The sequence below is a fragment of the Daucus carota genome, chromosome 3 (assembly GCF_001625215.2).
Source record: "Daucus carota subsp. sativus chromosome 3, DH1 v3.0, whole genome shotgun sequence".
Taxonomy (NCBI): domain Eukaryota; kingdom Viridiplantae; phylum Streptophyta; class Magnoliopsida; order Apiales; family Apiaceae; genus Daucus; species Daucus carota.
In genome coordinates, this window is record NC_030383.2 from 1,323,082 (window position 1) to 1,349,379 (window position 26,298).

Below are 26,298 nucleotides of genomic sequence, written 5' to 3' on the forward strand. Positions count from 1 at the left end.
ACAAAATTTTTTAAAACGGCACCAGCCATGTCAGCATGTACAGTCATTTTTCCATCCAAGTTTCACGGTTTGTAACGGCGAATAGCCTTTTTGAAAATTTTAATTAGTTTGCTTATTTGACTGCAAGGTTTTTCGGTTTAATGACCTACTTGCAAGTTACATGTGAGTTAAGTTATCAAAATGCCATTTAACCCAAAAAAAAAAAGTTTTGAATCTACACCCTTGAAATTCAGATCTAACGATTCTGAAACTGTGTGTTGGTTAAGGTTTATATTGCATATGGGGACTATGGAACAAAACCCTTATCTTTTTATTTTATGATGATTATAGTTTATTAATCCCTTAAACAATTAAAATTGTAAATTTACAAATTGATTGCCTCCCAAAAAGAATCAAAATCCAATTTATTTAATAAACACACATATATAATATATTTTTGTTAAATAAATCCGTATTGTTTAAAAAAAAGTCCGGCGAGCACACCTCATATTTTCTCAAAACCTCCCTTTTCTTTGTTTGAAAATCATCGAGATCGCAAGATTTTACAAACTCGGTGGATTCGATTACAACTCTACATTTGCGCTCAACTTTCGCGTTGCTAATTGCAAGGTAATAACTTGATTATGTCAATTGTGTATTATTCGATGTATGTTCAATTTAGTGACCTAATTTGAGCGTGAATTTATGTTTTACATTGTTTGTCTTGCCAATTCTGCTACTTGTACTGTGTGTGTTTTTGTGTTTGCGGCTTTGTGTATGTATAGACGTTGTGTAGTTACAATGAAGACTTCTACTGTTAGTTAGTTAGTTAGTGTCTGTGTTCGAGAGAGAGAGAGAGAGAGGGATTTCGTTTTTCTAGTGTTGAGTTTATCGACACAAGTGAAATTGTTCAGCAGGATGTTAGTGTATGAGAGAGAGAGAGAGATAGAGAGTAGAGAGAGAGAGAGAGAGAGAGAGAGATTTCTGAGCAGGTTGTTAGTGAACCTCGGTTTATATAAAATTTGTTTTTTCTTCTCGTGTAGCTATTATTTTGAGAAAATAGTAAGGTGCAGTTAGTTGAAAATTTGAAGCATCACATTCGGGTTTTGGGATTCTGGTATTTGTTGATTTTTTGTATATTTGATTTTTTTTATTTAGGAAAGGACATGTTTTATCTCCATGACATCACTGTTCTGTATTTTAAGATGTTATGATCGGATTTTGTAACAGTGTTGGTACATTTGAGTGACCTGGTCTATTCATTCCTTACGCAGCCTAACAATGGAAGTTTCTGATAGTCTCATCAATAAGATCTATAATTCTTTCTCTGCTGACGTACATTTTGCAGCACCAATATCCTCTTTGAGTACCAATGAAGTTGAGTTGGTACGATTGGTTTCATCATCAGACAACCCATTGATACTGTTATTATTAATTATTCACTGATTTTCATTATATTGTGACATGAACATATCTACTGTATTTTCAGGTGCGTGGCGTGTTACAAATATTACAAGGGTTCTCAAGTTCTCTATTCTATTGGGACAAGAATAAGCAGAGTTATCGTGTCAAAAGGGGGATTTTTTTGAGTCACCTCTCTCGTTCAAGCCTTAATGCAATTCTTGGTCAATTTGTTTATTCTGCAACATGTTTAAGGCTGGTAGAGTTATTAGTTGATAAGGTTGAGACAAGCATCCAATCGCCTATGCCTACTCTGAGTGCGTTTACAAGCTGTGTCACTGCTTGGCTTAAAGTATGCAGCTTTTGGCTTGTTTTCGTTTATTCTCAGTTTCACTTTTCCCCTTTCCCTACATTTTCTAATATCGGTAAAATGCAATAACTTTTACCAACCTGACATTACATTATTTTTTTCACCTTTACAGAGGCTACGTAATATAGCTTTGAAAGAGGAAATAGGGATAAGCAAGACTTCTGAATCTGGAAGTACCCCAACTCTATTGGGGTTGGCAAGTTCTTTATCAAGGTTAGCTTTGTTACTTTCTGATATTTTTACATCTTAATGAATGGAGTAGTAGAGCATCATAAATTATTATTGCATCAATAATTAAATTAGCTGAAATGATTTTGTTTTTTTTGTGAATGTTGCTGTATATCTCTTATTGCTGCACAAAGATACATATATTTTGATAATTTGTATGTGCCAGAGCTACTTTGTCATGTGTCCTTTTAAGACACTTGTTTAGTGGAACTGTTTAGGAGAATAAGATCTTTTTCGGGTTTTCTTTGCCTAGTATCTTAACAATATCATTTGATGTGGTGGAAAAGGCCCTCCTTGTGCTTTGAGAAGTTTAGAGTTCGATTTTATCCTCCCGTTTCTCAAAAACAATACCTTACTGTCAACTTGATTAGAAAAAAAAAATACCTTAGAAAAATATTAGCTGTAATTTTCATCAGTTTTTGTCATGTAAATTTGAAAATTCTTGAAGTTGTTTGCTTTTACTATGTTATGGCATCACTGTTGCTATCTGCTAGTAGTCTAATGGTGCCTATTTTATAGTCTTTGTTCAGGGGCCGAGTATTTATTGCAAATTGTGCGTGGAGCCATCCCTGATGTATATTTCAAACTTGATCCTCGGGTCCCAGCTGCTGAAATATCTGTTCACGTTCTGAACCATCTATATAAGCAACTAAATGCCATTTGTCTAGTAGAAGCGGGTCAGGTTGTGACAATGTATTGGTTACATGCTACTCAGTACTCCCCTTTTTTTTTGTCAGTTCTGGACTTTCTGATCCATGTTATGCATAAGTAATATGATGTTCTTTTCAGGAGGATGCCTACAAAGCACTTCTATATTTATTTGTTGGGAGCCTGTTGCCATGCATTCAAGGTCTTGATTCGTGGCTTTTTGAGGGTATCCTTAATGATCCTTTTGAAGAGGTATATGCCTTTCTTCTTCAATGTATCTCTGGACAGTTGAAATTTGGTTTTCCTATAGATGGATTAAGCTATTGATTTGGAATCTATGTTACTTTATATCTGGATGACTGAGATTGTTAAATATATTTTCAATTTTAGCAATTTGTGATTGGAATTATTATTATTTTAAGAGTGATATGTAGCAAACATTATATATATATAGGGATAGGATCAAACAAAAACTTTTTTAAGTTACAAACTTTATATAACGGGATACTTTATATAACTAAGGATTAAGGCGTTGGGGAAAAAAAAGTTTGTGAGTTTGTAACTTAAAAAAGTTTTTATTTGATCCCGTTCCTACATATTTATACACACACACACACACACACATATATATTGATGACTCAGATTGTGATTAATATTTTCAATTTAGCAAATTGTAATATAACTTATTGTTTCAAGAGTAATATAATATGTAGCAATTATTCGAGCACGGGACCCTGCATTCAAGTTTGAAGTGATGCTGCTTGGTGTTCTAACAAACAACATGGTTTCCTATATGCGCACGTAAAACTGTGTGGGTTTGTTGCAAGCACAGTTCTTGACTTTTAGACCTCTGTTAACAAAAACTAAATCGTGTATATTTGTTTCGCATATGCAAACAACCCAAGGTACTGAAGCCATGTTCATGTCAATTGTAATATACATATCCTCTCATATAGAGTCCATGTGTATTGTTGTGGCCATTTAATCCTATTGTCCTCGACAGATGTTCTTCTATGCAAACAAAGCTATTGGAATAGATGAAGCTGAGTTTTGGGAGAAGAGCTATGTATTAAGATCGATAAAGTATCAGAAATTAGATGATTATGCCACGGAAGTTAAAGCAGATAATCAAGATGTGATGGGAAGAAAACCAACCTCTGTCGGGGCTTATGCAAAAGGAAAAGAGCAGGTTGGGAGAGACTTCCAAGCCTGTCCTTTATTCATTAAGGATATAGGAAAGGAAATCATTTCTGCTGGAAAGTCTTTGCAGCTGATTCGACATGCACCTAAGACACATTCAGTGAACTCTGGCAGTAATGAAGCAATTAGCCAGAGCAAATCTCAGTTTACCTTGTCAGAAGTATTTTGTGTCTCATTAGCAGCTCTAATTGGCCAAGGTGATCACATATCTGAAGACATGTGGCAAGATGACACAGTTGTTTCGTTGTTCCAATCATCTGTGGAAACACACAAATCAGAGGAGACTGGTAAGAGCATGTCAGGTGTAACATGCTTAAAGAAGTTGCTGGTTGATACATCTCCATGGAAAAGGGAGAATGGCTTTAGGAATATGCATAATATTGCTGGAGATTCTACTGATTGGGAGAGAGAGGATACATCCACAAGTTCTATTGTGGATGATCTGCTTCTTAGAAGACCATATTGTCATGAAAATCCAGCTGTTACTGTTTGCCACAGGTCTCTTCACGAGAACAAAGATTATTGGAACACATTAAATTTATCAAGAAATTTTGCTCTTCCCCCTTTAAATGATGAAAGCTTAAGAGAGGCTATCTTTGGGGAAAAAAAAATGCCATTTTCATCCTCTGCAGGAACAAATTATGCTTTTGGTTTTCATTTTGGTGAATCTGAATATCTTCGTAAACAGGAAGAGCAATATATATTAGAACAACTGTTTCCATTTCCAACTCTTCTGCCATCCTTTAAGGTTCCGTCCTAAATTCCAATAACACTCGCATCTAAAGAATTTCAGTAACACAGGAACCTCAATTACTAAATTTCATATATATCCTGTATCAGGAAGACCTTCATGTGTCAGAGGTTTTACCTTTCCAGAGAAATAGCACCTTAACTTCAAGAGTTCTTAGCTGGATTCAAAGTGCTGAATTAAAAGCTACTCCTCTTCCTGTGGTTATTATGCAGGAATGCCTAGTTGTTTACATGAAGAAGCAGGTATTATTTCTTTGCGTACTCTAATTATCTATATTCATTCCTTATATATATTTGTATGTGGTGACTATATAATTTGATTTGATAAAATTAATGGAAGACGACCTGCAGGTAGATAAGATTGGCAGTCATATATTGACAAAATTAATGCATGATTGGAGATTGATGGATGAACTCGGACTTCTGCGTACTATATACTTGTTGGGTTCAGGTATCTCTGCTAATTACTATGCCAATCTTTAGTAGCTCTTTACAATTCATACTTCGTTCTCAGATATTTCTTAATGGTTTGTAATTATGGTAATAGGTGATCTTCTTCAGCACTTTTTAACAGTGATTTTCAACAAATTAGACAAAGGAGAATCTTGGGATGATGATTTTGAGCTGAACATGGTATTACAGGTGTTGATCTGTTACTCAAGTACTCAATTTAGTGTATTCTAGTTTTTGGGGCAGGCTACTTAAACTTTTGTTTGGATTTTCATATTTTGATATTTTATCTACTCTTAAACTATTGCTAGAGGCCCGAGTAGAAATTACATAGTGATACTATCCGAACCAATATAATTATTCATACTTCTAAAGAAATATCTGATGAATGGCAAAAATCTCCACATCCTTTAAACATTTAGTTGGTTTGCTGTGAAGATCTATGATACTTTTATGAGAGTATAAGTTGTGAATTGAAAAGACAAGTGCTGAGGTGTATTTCATCCTCCACGACCAAGTCTACAGTAAGGGCAAAGTTTCCCTCTCCTATTTATATCCAGAAAAAGGGCCTTTTATCACAATTTGAAGTTTAAAGGCCCAGAAAAGGGCTTTTTATCACAATTTGAAGTATATAGTCCTAAAACAACATTACTTTATAAAGTGGCTCTTTGTACCACACGGAAACCTGAGTTTATGTCTGGTTATATGTTTTCCACAACTCGGCTGATTCTGATAGTAGGCCTTGGCTAACTGGGCCGCTGTTACATAATATGAATAAGCATTGTTGTACAAATGCATCACATTCTTGCACTTTACCATTTTTATTTTTTTTGATAAAGCAATCTCCGCTTGTGTTTTTCTAATATTCAGTATGTCCCATTTTTAAATTAAAATTTTAGGTTGCATTGTTTAGTAATTAATATAAAGGGTGTTTTTCTTAAAATTCTGTATTATTTTAATTTTAGACCCTTATTTTTCCAAATTGTGACTTGAAGGGCCAATGCCCATTTATATCTGTTTTATGCATCATTTACGTTATAGCACTCATGTTGTAGTATAATAAGGTACATCTCATTTTTTTTTCATGTACTGATATTCATTAAGTACAGAAAGAACATTAACATAATTCAAAATCTGTGCCATGGACAGCCTTCGTCAACTCCATCTCTACAGGCCGAGATTAGTTTCACTGTTGTAATCAGATTAACTGGTTTTAATTTGGATAGATGTATTACCATTGCTTATCAAGCTGTGAAGATTTTTTCTTCTTTTTGCTAAATGGCTATTTATATATATTAAAAGAAAAGAAAATACAATATCAATATGGCAAGTCACAAAAACTATCTAATATAAATCTTCAAGGGGAGATTGATTATAGAAAGCAATGGAGCTCTTATGAAACGAAAGAAACTACAAGGCAAAACAACCCCCAAATTAACTATGAGCCATAAACAAAGCTATATTTTAATCTCAAATTTTGACGTCTGATATACTAGGAAACATTTTTCAGAGAGAGTGTTCTTTAGATTCAACCCTGCTATACATTAGGCAGGGACCCTTTTAAATTGCCATCCATGAAGAATTATGATAAAGAGAAATGGAGAGTCAGCTATATTTCCTTTAGTTTGATTTTAAAAAATAATATTTGGTATTGGTTTTGTCTGCACGATGTGGAACTGCCAACTGCTATTGTTCTTGGGATTTATTTTTGTATATGTACTATGCATTGCTCGTTACTTTATAATACACTAATGAGGCTAAGATCCACATATATCTGACGCAGGAATCAATTAGAAACTCTGCTGATGGAATGCTATTAAGTGCACCAGATGCATTGGTTGTATCCATTACAAAAGATAATGGTGCTAATGTCGAAGAGAAACTCAGTGCATCTGCCCTTGTTTCAACACCTCGTAAGACTAAAGGGAACTTTGATATTGATGGGCTTAATTCATTGAAATTCACATACAAGGTCTGTTTTAGTGCTCATTCCCTTTTTTATAATTGTGTGAACTCTTAGTTCGAAAGAGTGTTGAATTCTTTCCCTGGTCTATATGGGCTATATATTTTTGACATGTTTCACTTAGTTCTCATACTCACTAAACATGATAGGTACCTTGGCCACTTGAACTAATTGCTAATACTGAAGCCCTAAAGAAGTATAATCAGGTAGGTCATTTGTAATTGTGTTATCTGGGTGCCTTTATTATCTTCCCACTTTGTAATTAAATTTGTTTGTGTTTTGTGCAGGTGATGAGCTTTTTGTTAAAGGTCAAGCGTGCAAAATTTGTCCTGGATAAAGCTCGAAGGTGGATGTGGAAGGTGCTTCCTAAATTTTAACCGCCGTATTGGTTTTTTTTGGGTGTATGTTTAGGCCCGATACTTTTTTTTTTTTTTTGGCTTACTAAGTAATATCTGAAGGGAGCTACTTAGCTAGCTAAGTGAAGTGATGCTCTTTTTTTTTTTTATATGATTATTGGCTGGAGTCTCTCTAGTTGTATGATCTGTCCAGAGTCTGATCTATAATGTTGCATGAGTCATGTAGAAGTTGACATGAGGAAGGACATATTATCAGAGTTCTAGACCCTTTTTTAAGACTGAACCTGGACCGTCGGTCCACGACTAGATGAATCCGGGTCGGTACTCGGTCCTTGAAAACTTAAAAATGTTACATTCAGTCCAACCCAGTCCAAAACCAGAGAAAGAAATGATTTAGACCAGATTGGACCGGGTTTTTGTTTTTATATTCAAGATTTGAGTACATTGGCACTCAATATTTTGTAAAGTTCTGATTCATAATATCGAAACGTAAATTCACAGTTAATATCTGTTCCCAGTTCCCATGATCAGTGAGCAGGTCAGCAATGGTGGTTTCTTTAAACACTACTAGAACTTTTCTGTCGTCCGGGTAACCATGGTTGTAAGTTGTAACAATGGAATCGGTTTAAAAGTTAAAATTCATGGAAAGCATTTGAACTGATTAGCTTCAATTATATGTATAAATAAAACTTCAGTCTTAATGTATCAAAAGTTATTATATATTAACTGCTTATAATTAATGATTATATATTTAAGTTGTCAGAAGGTAAGACTATTAAATTATAACTTCTATTTATATTTAGAAAAAATTATTTTGAATTTAAGAATAGTACAGTACCTGTGCGAGTCGTCTTAGGACTGAAGTTAAAGGTGTGGTTTATGGTGCGTAAGTATATAAGAATCTGGTCTTTGTCCAGTCCAGTTGTGTCCAGAACAGATTTGAACCTTTGTGCAGCCCCTGCAGTCTGCACACAAGAAAGAACATTTTGGGCTACTGTAGGGTTATATCTTTACAGGTCTCAGCTTCCAAGTACTATTAATGGCATAGCCTTACAAAGTATCATCCTATATGAGATTCAAAACAACCATGTCATAGAATAAACCTTTGTCGATATCTTTGAAAATGTGTGGATTTTTTATCTTAGTTTGAGAAATTTAAGGGGATGGACTCATGATATCAGTGGGATGCTCTCTGCAGGATAGAAGCAGCACAACACTAACCCGGAAACGTCACTGGCTTGTGGAGCAAAAACTCCTCCATTTTGTAGATGCCTTCCACCAATATGTGATGGATAGAGTAATTTCTTTCTCAACCAGCAATTTTTTTAATGTGTGTTTGTGTATGTAGTTTGTTTATTCAAAGGTTTTTTCGCCCTGCTTGCTTTGGGATTATTCTCCTTGCGCGCTTGCTTCTTCCGCAATCTCCTTTATAGCTTGTTACTGAACGGAATCTGGTGCCTCTAGAAGCAAAATATATTTCAACATTCCCAATATCTGTTTGTTGCTCCTCTAGGTCTATTTAATTGAAAGTAGTGTCTCAATGATAAATGTGTTTGGATGTGGTTTCAAGCAACTGCCGTTGTATATTTGTTTTTTTGCAAATGGCGAGATTTCATTTATTGGATTTCTAATTAGTAGATATGAGCAGGTATATCACAGTGCATGGCGTCAACTGTGCGAAGGTGTGTCTGCAGCTGGATCTTTGGATGAAGTCATTGAAGTACATGAAGCTTACTTATTGTCAATTCAACGCCAGTGCTTTGTTGTTCCAGACAAGCTGGTGAGTAGTTTCCACCACTCCCTTTGCTTGTGCAATCTACTCGTTAGGCTCTTATATTTCTTCAGTGTTGGCGATCCTTGGTGATGTAAGCTAAGCGTCGTTCGTTTTTGCTTCCAGTGGGCTCTCATTGCAAGTCGCATTAACACAATTCTCGGCTTAGCATTGGACTTCTACTCCATACAGCAAACACTAAGTAGTGGCGGAACAATTTCAACCATCAAAGCTAGATGTGAAATGGAAGTGGATCGGATAGAGAAACAGTTTGATGACTGCATAGCCTTCCTCCTCAGAGTAGTCCTCTACCCACCCTTATACTGAAAATTGATTTGCCTTGACTTTTGAAGTTGCAAGGTCCACAGCCTGAACAAATGCTTTCTTCTATGCATCCTATTATTACTAACATCCAAGTTTGTTTTGTAATACAGGTCCTATCTTTCAAGTTGAATGTCGGGCAGTTTCCCCATCTGGCAGATCTGGTCACCAGAATCAACTATAACTACTTCTACATGTCTGATAGCGGTAACTTAGTTACAGCACCTGCTACTTCTAAGCTGGGAAAGTCATTTCCAGTTAGAACCGGCTAAGAGGCAAATACTGGTCATTCGTGATTATTTAAAGCTCCCAAGTTGCTTAATGGTAACTGTGGGAACGAGCAAGTTATTCCTTACTGTAAAGCTCGAGAGTTGCTTGATAGTAATTGTGAAAATTAGCAAGTTATTATCTTCTGTAACTGGTGTGCATATGTTGAAACTACTTGAGTTTTGTATATGACATTTTCAGATTATACACGGCCTTTACTGCCTTGCTAGTGCAATAGCCCAGGTGTTTTCTACTTTTTACGAAAGTCAGACGTCTGAGAAGAGAAGGCTATACTAGTCCTGTCGTGCCCAGTTACTCCAAGATATTTTTTTTTATTTTTTTGAAATAAACTCCAAGAATTATTATAGAAAATATAGTAATCTCTAAACTTATAAGTTTGTTAAAAAAAGGAAATCATGACCTTTCCAATTGTTTTACTTGTGCAAATCTATAGGAGTCAGGAGAGTTGTCTGATACACAAGCTCAGGGTTTTATAGTAATTTAAAGTTTTGTAGAAAGTCCACAAAAGTCAACTTCGGAGCACAAGAGAATGTTCGGTTATTCTAATGCAAAAAACAAGAGGGCAGTTTTATTTCCATTTATTAATTCTTCAGTAGGAAACAACACACGCCACCAATGAGGCCTACACTATAGGAACCACAAAGGTTTACTTACGTTTTCATTTCATTGTAAGATGCGTTTCCTTGATAATGCACCGCGAGCACGCGAAAGTCAAATTAACGTTACAATGTGCCAGATACTTGGCAAAAGCCATAATGGTTCCGACATTTATGATTGATCTATACAAACCTGTCAACTATCTCTCTGTGGACTCTTCATTTTGACTAGATGAGACACACCTGCTAATACATGCAGCCGACTGCTGGGAACACCAGTTTTAGCAAGCGCCCTCCCATTTTTATCAAGCAGCACAAAGCATGGAACATACCGTACGTCATAATGGAGTAGCTGTAGGAAAATTGCAAAGAAATCAGCCATCCACAATTAATCAAGACTATACTGATACTATAATGCATGGCAGGTTTACATATTCCGGTTTGTGGGATCTAGCTACAAGTTACATAAATATATGGTCAGCTCACTTTTCAAACTCTGGATTATATTTTGAGGTATGATTTTCGGAACTGTTAATTGCATCAGCAGCATGGCATATGAACCTTTAAATCAAGTGGATGATAATTAATAAATATCCAAAACACTCAAATCCCACAAAACCTAAACATAAACACACCATTTCACATATAAAGCCACAAAATAGATTTGCACAAGCTACACACAACCAAATATTTATCAAGCCTCAAACTGGGTATCTTATTCCTGTGCTGCTGAGTGCACAATGGCATCATATTGCTTCACTAGACAAAACATTTTGCTTCGCCTTGAACGAGAACTCAAAAAAGATCGGACATGCTGATAAAAGTTGTATAGCACTCAAGCACATACCTAGGAGGACCATCTGTCTACCTTTCTAGTATAATTTGTAAACCTGAAGTGCACTACTACGTCTAAAACCTATGGAGCCCTTAACCAAATACAAAATCGGAATCAATTGTATCGTTGATACCAGCTTATTCTACTTCAGTTATTTCACAAGAATGCTTAACAAAGATTAGGCTAAACAAGTAATTCATGCTAATGTACATATCAGTCGTGTTCCCTTACGAACAAGCATAAAATTGCCAGTCTAAGTATTACAAATCATTGTCAAGTTCTAAAATAGTCCCGACCGTAGTTTGTAGGCGAATACAGTTCATATATAAACAATTATATATACATCTGTTTGCCCATAATCACTAAACAAATGAGTACTACATGAACACAATATAAAACCAAATATTAGACATACAAGTAAATGAAATACATCTGCAAGCCTTGGCCTAACTTATACCTCCCCATCTCGGTAACAATACTACAAGGTTAAGGCAAGTGTGTGCGAGATAATTTTCAAATTTTGTAACCAACTATAACTATAAATCATGTGTGCCTAAGTATACATATTTTCCTGGCAACTGGAGATAACTAAACTAAAATCACAAGTACCTGGTAATATAATTTTCGGTGTAGCCCTATACGTGTGAGTATTTATAATTCCCTAACTTAACATGACTAGACTAATACCACACGTGCCTGAGTATATAAATTTCCGTGAGGGCCTGTCTGTGCCTGTATGAGCGAGTGTCTAAATTTCAATAACCGAACATAACTAAAGATAGTCAACAAGTCGCATGTGCCTAGGTATTTAACTCTATGTAGTCATGTGTGCTTGGAGTATTTAAATTTCTGTAACCAGACATGACTAAAGTCAACAAGTCAAATGCGCTTAAGTATTTAGAATACTGTCCCTGGCAGTAGTACGCCAGGGACCTTGTTAAGTAACAGTTGTTTTTTTGGTCGTTGGATGAATATCCAGGTCGTACCCTGTCAGTCGACTGCAAGGGACCAGGACCCAAGTATTTAACTCAACGGAGGCGTGTGTGTGAGTATTTAAATTTACGTGACGAAGCACAACTACAACCACATCAAATTATACCTCAGGCAACCACTTATCATTCTCCGCATCAGCCATAACAACATTAAGCCACTCCTCATTCCTCTTCTCAACTTCACCAACAAACGCCACCAGCGAATTACACAGCCGACAATTCCGCGCATAAAACTCAAGCACAGTCGCTTCCTTATCGCTCGCGAGCGCGCACGCGAACGCTCTCTGCTCCAGCTCCGCCTGTTCATCTCCACTCAATTTCTTGCGATCATTTTTCAATTGGAACTGGGGTTTTGAAATTGAGGTGATGAGATTTGAGGCTAGTGAAGTTATTGAGAGCATTGATTTGAAGATCCATGGTGTTTCGAAGTTGCAGGAGGAGGTGGTGGTGGTGTTAGGGTTTTGAGGCGTGGTGGCGTTGGCGTCCCAGGGCCATTTGAAGCAAATCAGGGGGGTTTGTTTGGGGGGTGGATTCATTTTTTAAGAGATCGGTGTGCAGTACTTTCATTTGTATTTCGATTTTTGAACGATAGGGTCACAAATTTAATTTGCATTTTAAATTAGATATATTAGAAACTGGTTTTGAACAGGTGAAGTCAATGTTTTAAAAAACGAGAATTGGATTTAATCAATGAAATTATGTAACAAAGATAAATCGAAGATTAATTAAATTGATCGAAGATTAATCTGATAATTATTTAAATAAACGGATGTTTAATTAGTTCGACGAACTACATTATCGTGATTAATCAACGACTTTAGAATAAAAGTTGAGATAGAATATAAAGTTTTAAAGTCATGAATTGCCTAAAGTGCTGGGATTTTTATATTTTTTTATACATATGTATAATTTTTGACGCAATCTACGAGATTTTTACAAGGCTGCTACAACTTTCCATCGAGTGGGTGAAATTGAGCATTAATTTTACATGATTTTAATTGGTTTTATGATAATCAATATTAAAAATCGATTATAATTAATTAAAATGAGTTAAATTTATGAATTTTGATATTTAACATGTGCTCATTGCACATCGCAACAAAACTGTTATATATATTAATTTATAACTCATGCCTGGTATTTATTTTTGAAAAATATATTTATTTTAACAATTTAAATAATGTTCAAATATTTAAAACTTATATTTGTATGAATATATATAACATAAATATATTATTATTTGATTTTAATTTAATTTAATTCATGAAATTAAAATAATAAAATAGTTGACTTTGAATTAACCTCCTACCTCCCTTTTGCCAAACAAAATCTTCCGTTATGTCAATTTGCTGCCTAGCCACCACACTCACTCGCCGCTACTACTCTCACTCAAATCTCTCTCCCCCCTCAAAATCTCTCCTCTCTCCCCGCTCTCTCTCCCTCTTATTCTCTCCCAAACCTATCATCACTCCTCACTCTCACTCTCACTCTCGTACTCGTCAATACACACCAATGTCTTCCGCTTTGCCACAACCTATAGGCACACCAATTGAATCACCTTATGGCTCCTGGAAGTCTCCGATCACTTCTGATGTTGTTTCAGGTTCCGATAAGCGTCTCGGTGGCTTCGGTGTTGACTCTCGCGGTCAGTTTTATTGGACCGAGTCTCGGCCTAATGAATCAGGGTAATTAATTCGCGAAATGTAGTTTAAAACCGTTTTTACTGTTGTTGAAGTTAGATTTATTTGATATGTATGTGCTTGTTTCTGTTAATTGATGATCGGTTGTAGTTGATTTCCGCGATGACTTCTAGTCAAGGAGTCTCATAAACCTGAGGATATGCGTATTGATATCATTATGAAATTTCATATCAGGGAAAAAGTAGTATAGATCAAGGGAAAATTACTATAGGTTGTAGTTAAGGAGTCCCCTAAGTCGTAAACATGAGGATGTGCAAATATAGGTCTGGTACTGATTAATTCTAGTTGAGGAGTCTCTTAAACGGGAGGACATGCATATTGGCAATTGTTGTCTGAATAATATATCTTAGAATTAGTGATGATCAGTTGTAGTTAAGGAGACTCTTTTATGGGAGGATGTGGGAATTGTCGGTTTCTAGTAGTGATCTTATAATATATGTGGGCGCACGTATTTAAATTTTGAAAAGTCCTACTTAAGGAGTCTTGTAAACCTGAGGTTACGCGTATAGATATTGTTATTTGAATGCTATACATACATGTATGTATGTATGTAATTAGATATGATCAATTCTAGTCAAGGAGTCTCTTAGCTTGAGAAACAGATATTGATTATATTATTTGAATGCTAAGCCTTAGATCTAACAACTGATATTGAATTATATGTGTGTGTATTTGAAGTCGATCAGTTCTAGTTAAGGAGTCTCCTAAAGCTGAGGATGAGCCTATTGATATTACACCGGGAGGATTTGCGGTCAGGACTTTGGCTCAGGAATATGGAGGTGGCGCTTTTAAGATTTCAGGAGATACTGTTGTGTTTTCCAATTACAAGGATCAGAGATTGTACAAGCAGTCTATTCACTCTAAAGGTTATTCTCTTGCTGTTGCTTCTATATATTTCTACTTAATTTTTTATCTTAAGAGTGCAAAATTGCTGTCTAATCATTTCTCAGTTGTCAAGTTTCTCTTGGTTGAATTAATACAGTTATTGATATGTGATAAGTTTTGGCTTTAAAATACTGTTTCTTGACTTGCTCAGCTTAAAATTTTTCTTTGGTGGCAGATTCTGTTCCGGTGCCGCTTACACCGGATTATGGTGGACCTCTTGTTTCTTATGCAGACGGGGAGTTTGACTCTCGGTTTGACCGATATGTCACTGTAATGGAAGGTTGTTTTATAAAGTTCCACATTTTCCTGATTATTGATGTTTATACATTTTCTTCATCTCTACTCTTATATTTATTAGTTACATATTTCGTGTGTGGATAGATGGTCGTGAAAGTAGGTTAAATACAACAACAACGATTGCATCAATAGATCTTAACAGTGACAATATCCAGGGTAAGTGTTATTTTACCATGTATCCATGTCTTCGCTGTTTCAATGTTCTTATCACATATATCCCACGTTCTTGTTATTACATATGTAAAGTTACTGTTTTACATAAGCCCTTTTCAAATGAAAATAGTGGTTCCTTATGGTCTCTTTATATTCCATATGACATGCAGAGCCGCAAGTATTAGTTGGTGGCAATGACTTCTATGCTTTCCCTCGCATGGATCCTAAAGGAGAACGGATCGCATGGATTGAATGGGGACACCCGAACATGCCATGGGATAGATCGGAACTTTGGGTAGGCTATATATCAAGTAAAGGGTAAGCACACTTTGTCAATTGTCTCATCCTTCCCATTGATTGTATCATTAAATAAGTTTATCCATCTTGCTTGATGAGTCGTAGCTGCATATTAATTTAGTTGTCTTACAAAGTATTCAATGCTATGTTAGGTGGACTCGGGTTTGAGTGTCAGTGTGTCGCACACGGGATAGAATCCAAGTGTCAGATTCTAACTTTTAGACACATGATTTTTGTATATGGATCCGAAATTGGACAGTTTAGGGTCACGACATGTAAATTTAGCACGTAACATTTATTTATTCTTAAACTCTCAAAAACATGTATATTACCACTTAAAGGAATACTTTAATTTTACATATGAGAAAGAATTGATTTCAGGCTAAAATAATAAATACATGTCATTCTTTACAAATTGTTAAATAACCATTATTTTAGTTCTTAGAAAGTAAGTGCCAATTCAAATATAATTGTAGACATGTTAAGACATTCATCATCCTATTCTTTAGTAGCATCGATAATGTGCAGTGCATCGCTCTGCACTCCACTTGACCATTAAGTAATCAACCAAAACCATTAAACCTTGAAGTTGAATATCAGTGCTAGCAGCTGTTAGCTAAAGAATTTTAACTTTTTTGCTGTAAGGGTTTTTTATAAGGGTGAATAGTACCTTCTTAGATTAGTGATGATGAATCGTATTCCATGAACAATGTTGACAAATAGTAACTTCTTTATTTTTTATTTGTTTTTGCAAAACCCTAGATTTTTCAAGATTTAGGAAATTGATGTAAAAACTTAAGCTCTTGAGTCTTGATTACCAATTTGATGCATGATATGGAAAAAAAGGAGAGAAACAGTAAAAGATATGTCTGGATGGATTAAACAATAAACACAAAAAAGTATTAAACAATGAACACAAAAAAATCCAATGTGTCCTAGGCGATTAACCGGTCAACTGCACATAGGACTGGTTCGGTTCGCAACCCATAACAAGAGAACAATATTAGATTCAATTTTGAAGTCTTTTTAATGATATAAGATTACATCTTAATATCTTATAGTCATATATCAGCAGAACCCCGAAAGCTGGCTGCTCTGCTATACTATACTAGTTGTAGGGCGCTAGTGCTTGACTATTTAACCAACAAGTTAATAATCTTTCATAGTATTTTACTACTAGCCTATAATATTTCTAATATTCTATATATCTAATATAATAAAACTTCTAATAAATTAGAACTAACTTTGTTCACGTATGATAACATATTATAGATCCAAAATGATAATTTATTTCCTTGTGCATTAGTCCTCCCTCATGTTCATCAACGTGAATTTTGTAGATAAAACTGTTTAAATATATCTTAGCAATAAAATAATTATGAGCTTTAGTTCAGCTTCAAATCTGCATATCTCTTACTGTAATTTTATTGCTTCCAGAGATATTTGTCGGCGCATATGTGTTGCTGGTGGTGATTCTAACATTGTTGAGTCCCCAACAGAACCAAAATGGACTTCTGAAGGCAAGTTTTCCTCCTTACTACTGATTCTGCATTAACATTATATTTAATATGTGTTTTTTTTAATTAAATATTATTTGGTAAAATTTCCCCGGAATTGGACCCAACACGAATTTCTACTTCCTGAAAAAATGTCAAATGATTTGTTTAATTATATGCCATTCATGTCACTTCAAGCGGTTCAGTCATAATTAATTAATTTTATACGCTCTCTTAACCAGAGAGGATTTTGTGCCAATCCCTAGCATTGTCGCCTAGTGGATACCCCTTCTCTTGGTGTCTTTTCTTGGCAACAAGAAGTGTAGGGTTTGAGCCTCAATGGAGGCATGAGCGTGTGGCTATCTTGATATCTGTAATTGACCGCACGTAAAAAAAAAGAGAATGATTTTTAGCTTATGCTCTTTATACTTATAGCATCATGTTCGTTACCTTCCAGCTCTGTATACTAGGTGTTTTTCCTCTAGCATGTATTATAAGACAGTACAAATGCATTTACAGGATTATGGCCTTTTCAGTATGAACTGGTAGTATATGTAGTCCTTTGGTCAAATTGAAATATAATTTTCAAAATTTTTGTATGAAGTCTGGGTTGGTCATGCCACACATTATTATCTCTGGATCTTGTTAGAAACTGGCAACCAGGTCAGTGTGTATTAATCCTTTGCCTCCGTGATACCCTAAAATGCATTAAAGAAATATTTGAACTCATCTCTCACATCCCTTGTATGAATTAAAAAAAATAAAAATTGAATTCATCTCTCACATCCCTTGTATGAAATCTTTTTCTAGTGTTCAATTGCTAAACTATTAATGAAGCCATTGATTTTGCATGTATTAAAGGTTAATTAATATTCAATACCATGTTTTTGTTGCCAATCATAGTTCTGCCATATTTTTGATATGAACACTTATCTTAGTGCATGAAACTACATTTTGTATTAGGAACTCCGGAGTTGAATTTCATCATGCAATTGCAATCAATACCATGTTCATATAGCCAATTATAGTTCTGCCATATTTTTGATATGAACACTTATCTGAGCCAATGAAACTACATTTTTTATTAGGAACTGAAAAGTTGAATTTCATCATGCAATTGCATTTATTGATTTGCAGGGGAGCTATTCTTTGTTACGGATAGGACAAATGGATTTTGGAATATCTATAAATGGGTATTTTTTCTGTTTCATTTGTTGATTCTGTTTTCATGTAGAATGTTTTCTTTTGAACCTCAACTTCGAGATGTAATTGATCCAACCTATAAGATTAGGAATGGCTCAACTTCTCAAGGTGCAAATTTTGAAATTCAATAAGAACTTCAAGACAGTTCTTATACTTGAAGTCGCATGATTTAGACGAAATAATTTAATGAAAGAATGCAACACTCGCTCCTTGAAACTTATTTATCACAGTTGTACATGATGAAACCTTTCTGGTAGAGATACATTTTCCCATCTTGTCTTTTGTATCTACTAATAATAGGAGGTCCCTGTACAACTTCACCTACTAAAAAATTTTTTACTTAACATTGTCAAACATCTTCTACCAACTCACAAGGACTGGAAATGCAATCAAACAGTAATCTGCAAATCTATTAATACTTGTGCAGAAGTTAATTAAAGAACTTGAGATGGATTAGCATTATGGTGCTGCTGTAACTTCCCTGAAATATTTAGGAGAGGAAGCAAAGTTGCTATAATTGAGAGAAATCAGTTTCTGCAATTTGGCAGACAAACTTTGTGTCCATTTTCCCTTATTGTTGTCTGCTGATTATTTGATGTGAAGTGAGACACTTTAAAAAAATAGTTCGATGAAAATCATGAGATTGCATCTATGTCATAACAGGTTGAATCTAAAAATGAGGTGTTGCCGGTTTATCCATTGAATGCGGAGTTTGCAAGGCCGCTATGGGTTTTTGGCATGAATTCATATGAATTTTTGGAGCAAAAACATTTAATTGCTTGCACTTACAGGTGAGAACTGAGTACATGCTTATTTATGTTTACTCTCTGGTTCCCATTCTAAAGTTTTGTATATAGCAAAGTTATATTAAATCAAAACTGTTGCATTAATGTGCAGGCAGAACGGAAGATCGTTTATTGGAATTTTGGATTATGCTAAAAACAAAATGTCCATGTTAGATATCCCTTTTACAGATATAAATAATATTGTATGTTTAATATAGATTTCCCCAAACTTTTTAGCCTATCATCTGTTGATAACTTAGAAATGGTTGCTGACTTTTTCCTGCTTGTTTAGACCGCGGGATCCCGCTGCTTATACATTGAGGGGGCATCTGGAGTTCTTCCTTTGTCAATAGCGAAGGTTTTAGTTTCTCCTCCTACTCAAACTTCCATGTTTTCCATTAAAATTTTCTCTCAACTGTGCTGTTTCATATCTTGTTTCTGATTCTTAATGTCACAATATATTACTGCAGGTAACTTTAGATGCTCAGCAACTAAAAGCAGTTGATTTCAGGATCGTTTGGTCTTCTTCAGCTAATTTTTCAAAATACAAATCATATTTTAGCTTGCCAGAAGTAATTGAGTTTCCAACTAAAGTACATGGTCAAAATGCATACGCATACTATTATCCACCAACTAACCCCATCTATCAAGCTAGTAAGGACGAAAAGCCTCCACTATTGCTGAAAAGTCATGGTATGTTTATTGTTGTACTTCTCTTTGATGATAATTTTCTTAAATGTATGGGAAAAAACGAGGAAAAGCAAGAAGATCCGCTGACATCTTAATATTTTCCCAATTTCCCTTCTTATTTTGAAAAATAAAATAAAATAATAATTTCCCTTCTTATTTTGATAATTTATAGTGATTTAGTCTTCTGAATGAGTCGCTGTGGAGACCTGTGTTCTTCTGAGACTTTTTGGCGAGATGAGTGGCCTACTTAATATAAAACCCAAATTAAATCCAAAGCCAAAAAATCGGGTTCGGTAAATCCAAAATTTCAGTTTTCGTATCGGTTATTCGTCGGATTGGATTATTTTGCCATCCATGGAATATAGCTCCAACCTCACAAATTGCTGACTTTAATTTCTCCCATCCTTCTCTCTCTTTGCAAGTTTCGGTGAGCTACTTTCTTTGCCGAATGATTTTCCAAAATCCATTTAAGTCTTCGGGATCATTTCCTCTTGTGAATTTGCAGAAGTGAAAGAGTTAGGAAAACTTTTTGATAGCCTTCTTACACAAATTGAGTTCAACGATATCATATAAGAAGAAGGATGTATGTAAACTATGGGCGTGGAATTAATAATCATATATGATTACTTAAAACTTGTGTGTATTTGCACACTGAGGTTGTTGACAACTTACGCGGTATGATTGTTAGGCTTTAATTTGACTTTGATAAAATATTGCCAGCATTTTAAAATGCTACACACATTATTGCTCTTTGCAGGAGGGCCTACAGCTGAAACTCGTGGAATATTGAATCTTAGCATCCAGTATTGGACGAGTCGAGGTTGGGGTTATGTTGATGTAAATTATGGTGGAAGTACTGGTACGTCTTTTAGTCTAAGATATATATGTGTGCGTTGCATTACCTCGGCCCGTGGTGGCCTGAGTATTTCCCAGTCATATATGTTGGTAGATCCAATTTGCTTATACAGTACTTCAAATCATTTTGTCCTATTATTAAATACATACATTTGTTAATGTTATCAATCTGTACCCACTCATGAGGATGTATTGGAATTTTTCAAAGGTTATGGAAGAGAATATAGAGAGAGGCTCCTAGGACAGTGGGGTATTGTTGATGTTGATGACTGTTGCAGTTGTGCTGAATTTCTGGTAAATATGTAGAGAACTCTGTCCTCTCTCTCTACACACACGTGCACGCACAACTGACCACACGTATATCCAGTTTTTTGCTTTTTTTTTTTTTATCTTTTAAAAAGCAGTGTTGATCATGACTAATATTCCTTTTGTCATCCAGGTGGACAATGGAAAAGTTGATGGTCGGAGATTATGTATCACTGGGAGCTCAGCTGGTGGGTACACAACGTTGGCTGCACTTGCATTTAGAAAAACATTCAGTGCTGGTGCATCCTTATATGGCGTAAGTAAATCTTACATTTCCTCACAGAATCCAGTATCATTTATTTTTATGTGGAATCAGCCTGAGTCTTGTTTTTCAGTGTTAGATTCATAGACAGCTGGGATCATCGTAATGAAAATATTAGACACATCATATTCATATATGGAGATTCATGATTTGGCAGTCATGCACTGTGTGGGACATCTAATAAACAATAATATTTTCATGCTATAACCAGTGAGGAACCTTGTCTGAGTTGTCTCTTTACGATCCAGTTCCGGTTTCCTGAAATCCATATACTAAACAGATTGCACTTTTGAACTTTAAATTTCGTGCCTATCCATAGAATTGGTCCTAAAATCTATCACTTGGAAAATTGTGCAGCCTTAATCTTGTTTTGAACAAGCCCATGTCATCAATCATGCTTATCTTTTCTATATGTTCTGACTCCTGATTTACTGTTGACAAGTAAAACTCTATTACTGTAGTGATGTTGACACATGGATTATGTAATATACAGAGGACAGTGACAATTGAGTGATTTGTTCTGTCACATTGATAGACAGTAGAGGTCTGTAAATTTATGGCGAATTAAAACAAATTTGATATGATTGATTTGGTGATTCCAGGGGGAGTATATGCTTTTAATACGTCATCTATCTCTTGCGGAACTCGCAAAATGTAACATGACTAAATAACTTGCGAGATTTAGATTGAACTTTAATATAATCACTCGAGTTTGATTAGTATATAATGCACTGCTAGAACACCTCTCTTAAGCAAATCATGAATACGATGATTCCGCTATGTATAGGTATGTAGCGCATGTAATTATCTTTGTTAGGTATCAGCTCATTACAAGGTAGCATGGACTTTGATGATCAAAATATATAAGGATAATAATTGTATGTTTAGACAATTATTATAAAAGGTATATCTTGGTCACAAAAGTTAGAAGAAGATTGTTGGGTATTAACCCAGTTGGAATTGGATTCTGATTTGAGTTGAGGATTTCAGAATTGGATTCCAATTGCAGTTAGGTATTTTAGAGTTAGAGTATTCTGATTTGTCTAAGTTTGAGATGGCTATATATACATAGTCATATTGTGTTTGATAGGTGTGCTCAAGATGTAGACTTAGGTATCGCTTGCGGCGGATACTTGAGTAGTAGGCTTGAGTATCCAAGTTGGTTTGATTGTATTATTGATAACGGTTTTGATTAATAATACAAGTTGGGACGTGGGTTTTCCGCGTCAAATATTGTTGTGTGTGTGCTTTGCATTAGAAGTTGAATCTTGTATTCTTATCACTAACAATCTTTGATCTCCTCTTTGAGATGTGTTTGTTATATCTTTATTGATGGTGGTATTGCAGCATACCTAAAAAAATTGAATCTTTAAGAATCTAAAATTTCCCTACTATCTTATTATTTGCTGTTTTTTCTTTCTGGATGATTAGTATTTTCTTACTTCTTATCCTTGAACAGATTGCGGACTTAAAATTGTTAAAGGAAGAAACTCACAAATTTGAATCCCGTTATATGGACAATCTTATTGGTAATTTCTATTTTCTATATCCAATTTTGTGTTTGTATGTAGTGTGTTTAATGTACTTAATTCAGCATTCTTACTAATTAATATTGATGTAGGAAGCGAAAAGGAATACTTTGAGAGGTCACCCATCAATTTTGCTGATAAGTTCTCTTGTCCCATAATCCTTTTCCAGGGTTTAGAAGACAGGGTAAGTACAACCCCCCGCCACTGTTGTAATTTATTGTTCGTAGGTTTGTCTGTGTACACCAATCTATTTATTTGGAATGTGAGTGTTTGATAAGCATTCATACTTTTTTGCTTACGCAACTAGACAGACACACACATACATGCTTTAGCATACCCATATTAGTTGCAAACAAAAGCTGATTTCTGGTACCCAGTCAATTGTTTCAGAACGTTGATTCAAGTGTCGAACAATTTAAGTTACTTCCATGTTATTATTTCTAGTACATATTACCATATAGGTTAGTTTCTAATGTTATTCTTTTTACTAGTTGCACTGTGATGTTGCACCCTTGTACCATGTCATTTTCTAATGTTGGGCATTACAAAGTTAGCACCTAGCATTTACTAAAAGCATTTGCCAGTGGTTAACATGTTGCTCTAATACAGTACAAGTAGCTTGTTTTAGCCATAATTTGGTCAAACCAACCATAAAGTACAAATTAACACAGGATGTTCCAGTTTTAAGTGTTATAAATATAGTAATATATGCACAGGTCGTCCCACCAGCTCAAGCACGCAAAATTTACCAGGCACTGAAGGAGAAGGGATTGCCAGTTGCTTTGGTGGAGTACGAAGCAGAGCAGCATGGATTCCGTAAGGTATGTATAATAACCAACATGCAACTTTATTGTTCAGGAGTACTTTAGATCTGATTTGATTTGATATAATCTACAGGCTGAAAACATCAAGTTCACAATTGAACAACAAATGTTGTTTTTTGCACGTTTAGTGGGGCAATTTAAGGTGGCAGATGAAATCACTTCCATTAAGATTGACAACTTTGATTGAAGAAATTTTTTATTATAAGGTATCTTATCTAAATCTTCTTGGCATATGCTGCATTTAAATTACAACTTTGCTGGCTGATCTCGGAACTGTTTGATGTATTTCATATGATATTGCACTTCTGACAATAAAGGACCATGTATTATCTATATATGCCAAGTAAATAATTGCATTAAAAATATAGAATTTACAAGTAATATATTCAAACTGAGAATTATTAAAATCTGAAACATTGAGTGAATAAGATATCCACTTCTGCAAGAGTCCCAAACCCATTAGGGATTACATCATGAGAACTACCTTTGTATTAACAACATAACCAAATTCAGTAAAGTATAGCAGTATGCATAGTCACCCTTCCAAGGAGCATGGAATGGTGCCATAGCAGTATGCAAGCCAATCTATGTCCATCTACTAAATGTACTGGAGCCTTTCTAATTCTCTATATGATCAAAGTTCTGATCATATCTGCATTTCAGTTTTATGTATTTAGCTTTTAAGAGTTGTAATCTCTAGATTAATTGTTCCAAGCCCGACATTCCCTTTAGAATTGTCAATTTGCAGTAGTGTGTTAGTTACATTCATTTATATCTTATATAGTTATATACTATACATACAATATTTAATATTGATTAACTATCTTCTGTATGGTGTGGCATTTCAGTTATTTGCAAATGGCGAGATCAGTAATCCTTCCGCAACCAACCTGACTTCATATATACAGCAGAGAAGATTGTTTCAGAGTGGTCAGTTTGCCACACTAGGAGCTTATTTTCTGATTTCTGCCATTGCTATCATATAAAAACAATGATCAGTTTTTAAATGGATCAGCTTCGTAACTTATCCAATATAGTTTTTAAGCCAATGCATCAGAGTTTATCCGGCATAGATTTCAACCGGGAATTTGGTTGGTTAGAAGTTAGCTCACATATATGCTTACAAGTTTCGTTAGTTACATCTGATGATTGGTAGCTACTAGCTCCGTTACATTTCAAATAGTAATTCCTATATTTGTTTGGATTCTGCCATGATGTGTTATGCTTAATTTTTTAGAGTATTTATTTTTATTTTAATTAAACAGGATCTATACTACTTTTCTGGCATATTCAGTTATGTAAAGCAAACACGTTAATTTCTTCGAGAAGGAAAAGAACAAATTACATTTGTATTTTTCCTTGTTTGTGGAAACTTTTGAGGTCGTTAACTTGTATAGTGAGTCAAAAGCTCCAGTTAACTTTAGATTTGTTTGATTAATCAGAATTATCAGGTCGACTACAATGACAATCTTTCTAATTGAATATTTTATAGTACTTTAATTTAGGCAGTTCTGTACGTAAAAATAATACCGAGTGAAGAGTTTTTGAAGAAAAATTTTTTGGATTGACTGTATGCATGCATGAATCTGTTTCTAACTATCACATCTCTGAATTACGTATTCTGTTTGATTTGTTACGTGTTTTTGTAGTAATATCATGTATTTATTATTTATGTATGCTCTCTTTATGTACATCGGGCGAAATCAGGGAAGCCCATCTTAGACTAGAATTCTGATTCATAAGAGTCAATGATTTTTATTGTTTTTATCATGTTTTTTTGTTAATTTTTTTTATATTTTTTATATATTCCGATTCTGTTTCCGTCATGCATACATATGGCATTACTGGAAAAGGGCATTTTGAGCTAATACGAGAAATACTTTGCATCATATATTATGATTCATTTCCCATCTATTTTTTTTTTTTGAAATTTAATTAATTTTTTGGAGTTTATTATAATTTCAAACGGGTGCAAAATTAGACCAGTGGCCTATATATATCGAACTATTCGACAACTTGAGCAAATTTTTTCTTTCAATTATTCGGTTCTACCTTAAATGATTTATATGGCTAGACAAGAACTGGTAACCGAGATAACACCCTAACTAGTTGCAGTTGCAGGAGGTTAACATTAAATTGAACATGAATATTCAGCTATAAAAAAATAATAAGAAGAGGTTTTCTACAAGACTGAAATCACCTGAAAATGCACGGGCAAGTGGCCCGTTTCAATAATTCACAACTTGCGGCGTGCAGTTGAGAGATCATTTTCAGTTATATATTTACATGGAATATATATATAAATAATTTTATCCGATAGAATAATTTCTCATGTCTAGCATTAGTGAAGTATTGTATTTTTTTATCTTGATAAATGAATAAATAAAGTCCTCCGTTCTTGAAGAAATTCTCATATTCATTCATGTATCGAAGTTCACCTAGCGTTTGGTTACAAAATAGAATTATAGTTTCAATTCATTTAAGTTTGAAAAAATTATGTGAAATGTTTCATATTGCCAGTGACGACGTGATTTTAATATTTTCTTGGGGAGATATGATATTATCAAAACAAAAACAATGAGATTTTTTTTTGTGGATTTACATAAATATCCTCACAATAAAAAATTATTTTCAGCAAAATTCCTCTCTCTTAGTATCTTCTGTTGTTACAAGAATATTATATATAATATATAAAATTATATACATATCTATTAAATATGAATATATTAAATAAATAATTTTAAAAGCTGCTGATATCAGAATAAATGATAAATTTCTAGATGATGATTTTCGCAGACATCAAAAGATACATGAAAATCGGGTAGAAACTAAATCAAAGTGGCAGATATCGGAAAATACATTAAAACT

The 26,298-nt window shown here is 34.6% G+C and overlaps 3 protein-coding genes across 4 annotated transcripts; 2 read left to right on the forward strand and 1 right to left on the reverse strand.

Annotated features, from left to right (window-relative positions):
- Window positions 1-449: 449 nt before the first annotated feature.
- LOC108215306 (uncharacterized) lies at window positions 450-9,957 on the forward strand. 2 transcript variants are annotated; one of them, XM_017387754.2, is made up of 17 exons: window positions 450-609; window positions 1,254-1,365; window positions 1,469-1,732; window positions 1,863-1,963; window positions 2,498-2,660; window positions 2,768-2,878; window positions 3,630-4,574; window positions 4,667-4,819; window positions 4,928-5,027; window positions 5,124-5,218; window positions 6,810-6,998; window positions 7,139-7,195; window positions 7,277-7,348; window positions 8,544-8,642; window positions 8,994-9,125; window positions 9,243-9,416; window positions 9,551-9,957. In XM_017387754.2, the coding sequence occupies exons 2-17, from the start codon at window positions 1,261-1,263 to the stop codon at window positions 9,707-9,709; spliced, it is 2,919 nt and encodes a 972-aa protein (XP_017243243.1). In that variant the 5' UTR covers window positions 450-609; window positions 1,254-1,260; the 3' UTR covers window positions 9,710-9,957. The 2 variants fall into 2 exon arrangements, with proteins under 2 accessions (XP_017243243.1, XP_017243242.1); XM_017387753.2 differs by having other exon boundaries at window positions 452-609; window positions 1,210-1,365.
- A 305-nt stretch (window positions 9,958-10,262) lies between these two features.
- On the reverse strand, window positions 10,263-12,709 carry LOC108211583 (uncharacterized). The gene is made up of 2 exons (XM_017383220.2): window positions 12,256-12,709; window positions 10,263-10,673 (listed from the first exon to the last, which is right to left on the reverse strand). Exons 1-2 carry the CDS (start codon window positions 12,682-12,684, stop codon window positions 10,518-10,520), a joined length of 585 nt encoding a protein of 194 aa, XP_017238709.1. The 5' UTR covers window positions 12,685-12,709; the 3' UTR covers window positions 10,263-10,517.
- Window positions 12,710-13,461: 752 nt separating this feature from the next.
- On the forward strand, window positions 13,462-24,640 carry LOC108214777 (uncharacterized). Its single transcript, XM_017386972.2, has 19 exons — window positions 13,462-13,833; window positions 14,527-14,714; window positions 14,909-15,013; window positions 15,115-15,186; window positions 15,354-15,501; window positions 16,918-17,000; window positions 18,114-18,169; window positions 18,843-18,970; window positions 19,077-19,167; window positions 19,257-19,322; window positions 19,435-19,657; window positions 20,412-20,513; window positions 20,718-20,803; window positions 20,949-21,071; window positions 22,537-22,606; window positions 22,699-22,790; window positions 23,323-23,427; window positions 23,504-23,636; window positions 24,279-24,640. Exons 1-18 carry the CDS (start codon window positions 13,487-13,489, stop codon window positions 23,615-23,617), a joined length of 2,199 nt encoding a protein of 732 aa, XP_017242461.1. The 5' UTR covers window positions 13,462-13,486; the 3' UTR covers window positions 23,618-23,636; window positions 24,279-24,640.
- Window positions 24,641-26,298: the final 1,658 nt, after the last annotated feature.

What these genes read in the sequence shown, in the direction of transcription:
- LOC108215306 (XM_017387754.2), top strand. Translation starts at nt 1,261, where the DNA reads ATGGAAGTTTCTGATAGTCTCATCAATAAGATCTATAATTCTTTCTCT. An exon ending in CTCTTCTGCCATCCTTTAAG is followed by an intron (nt 4,575 to 4,666) that starts GTTCCGTCCTAA and finishes ATCCTGTATCAG; the next exon opens with GAAGACCTTCATGTGTCAGA. An exon ending in CTCGAAGGTGGATGTGGAAG is followed by an intron (nt 7,349 to 8,543) that starts GTGCTTCCTAAA and finishes TGCTCTCTGCAG; the next exon opens with GATAGAAGCAGCACAACACT.
- LOC108211583 (XM_017383220.2), bottom strand. Translation starts at nt 12,684, where the DNA reads ATGAATCCACCCCCCAAACAAACCCCCCTGATTTGCTTCAAATGGCCC. An exon ending in ATGATAAGTGGTTGCCTGAG is followed by an intron (nt 10,674 to 12,255) that starts GTATAATTTGAT and finishes ATTTTCCTACAG; the next exon opens with CTACTCCATTATGACGTACG.
- LOC108214777 (XM_017386972.2), top strand. Translation starts at nt 13,487, where the DNA reads ATGTCAATTTGCTGCCTAGCCACCACACTCACTCGCCGCTACTACTCT. An exon ending in ACTATTGCTGAAAAGTCATG is followed by an intron (nt 19,658 to 20,411) that starts GTATGTTTATTG and finishes TGCTCTTTGCAG; the next exon opens with GAGGGCCTACAGCTGAAACT. An exon ending in CTGGTGCATCCTTATATGGC is followed by an intron (nt 21,072 to 22,536) that starts GTAAGTAAATCT and finishes ATCCTTGAACAG; the next exon opens with ATTGCGGACTTAAAATTGTT.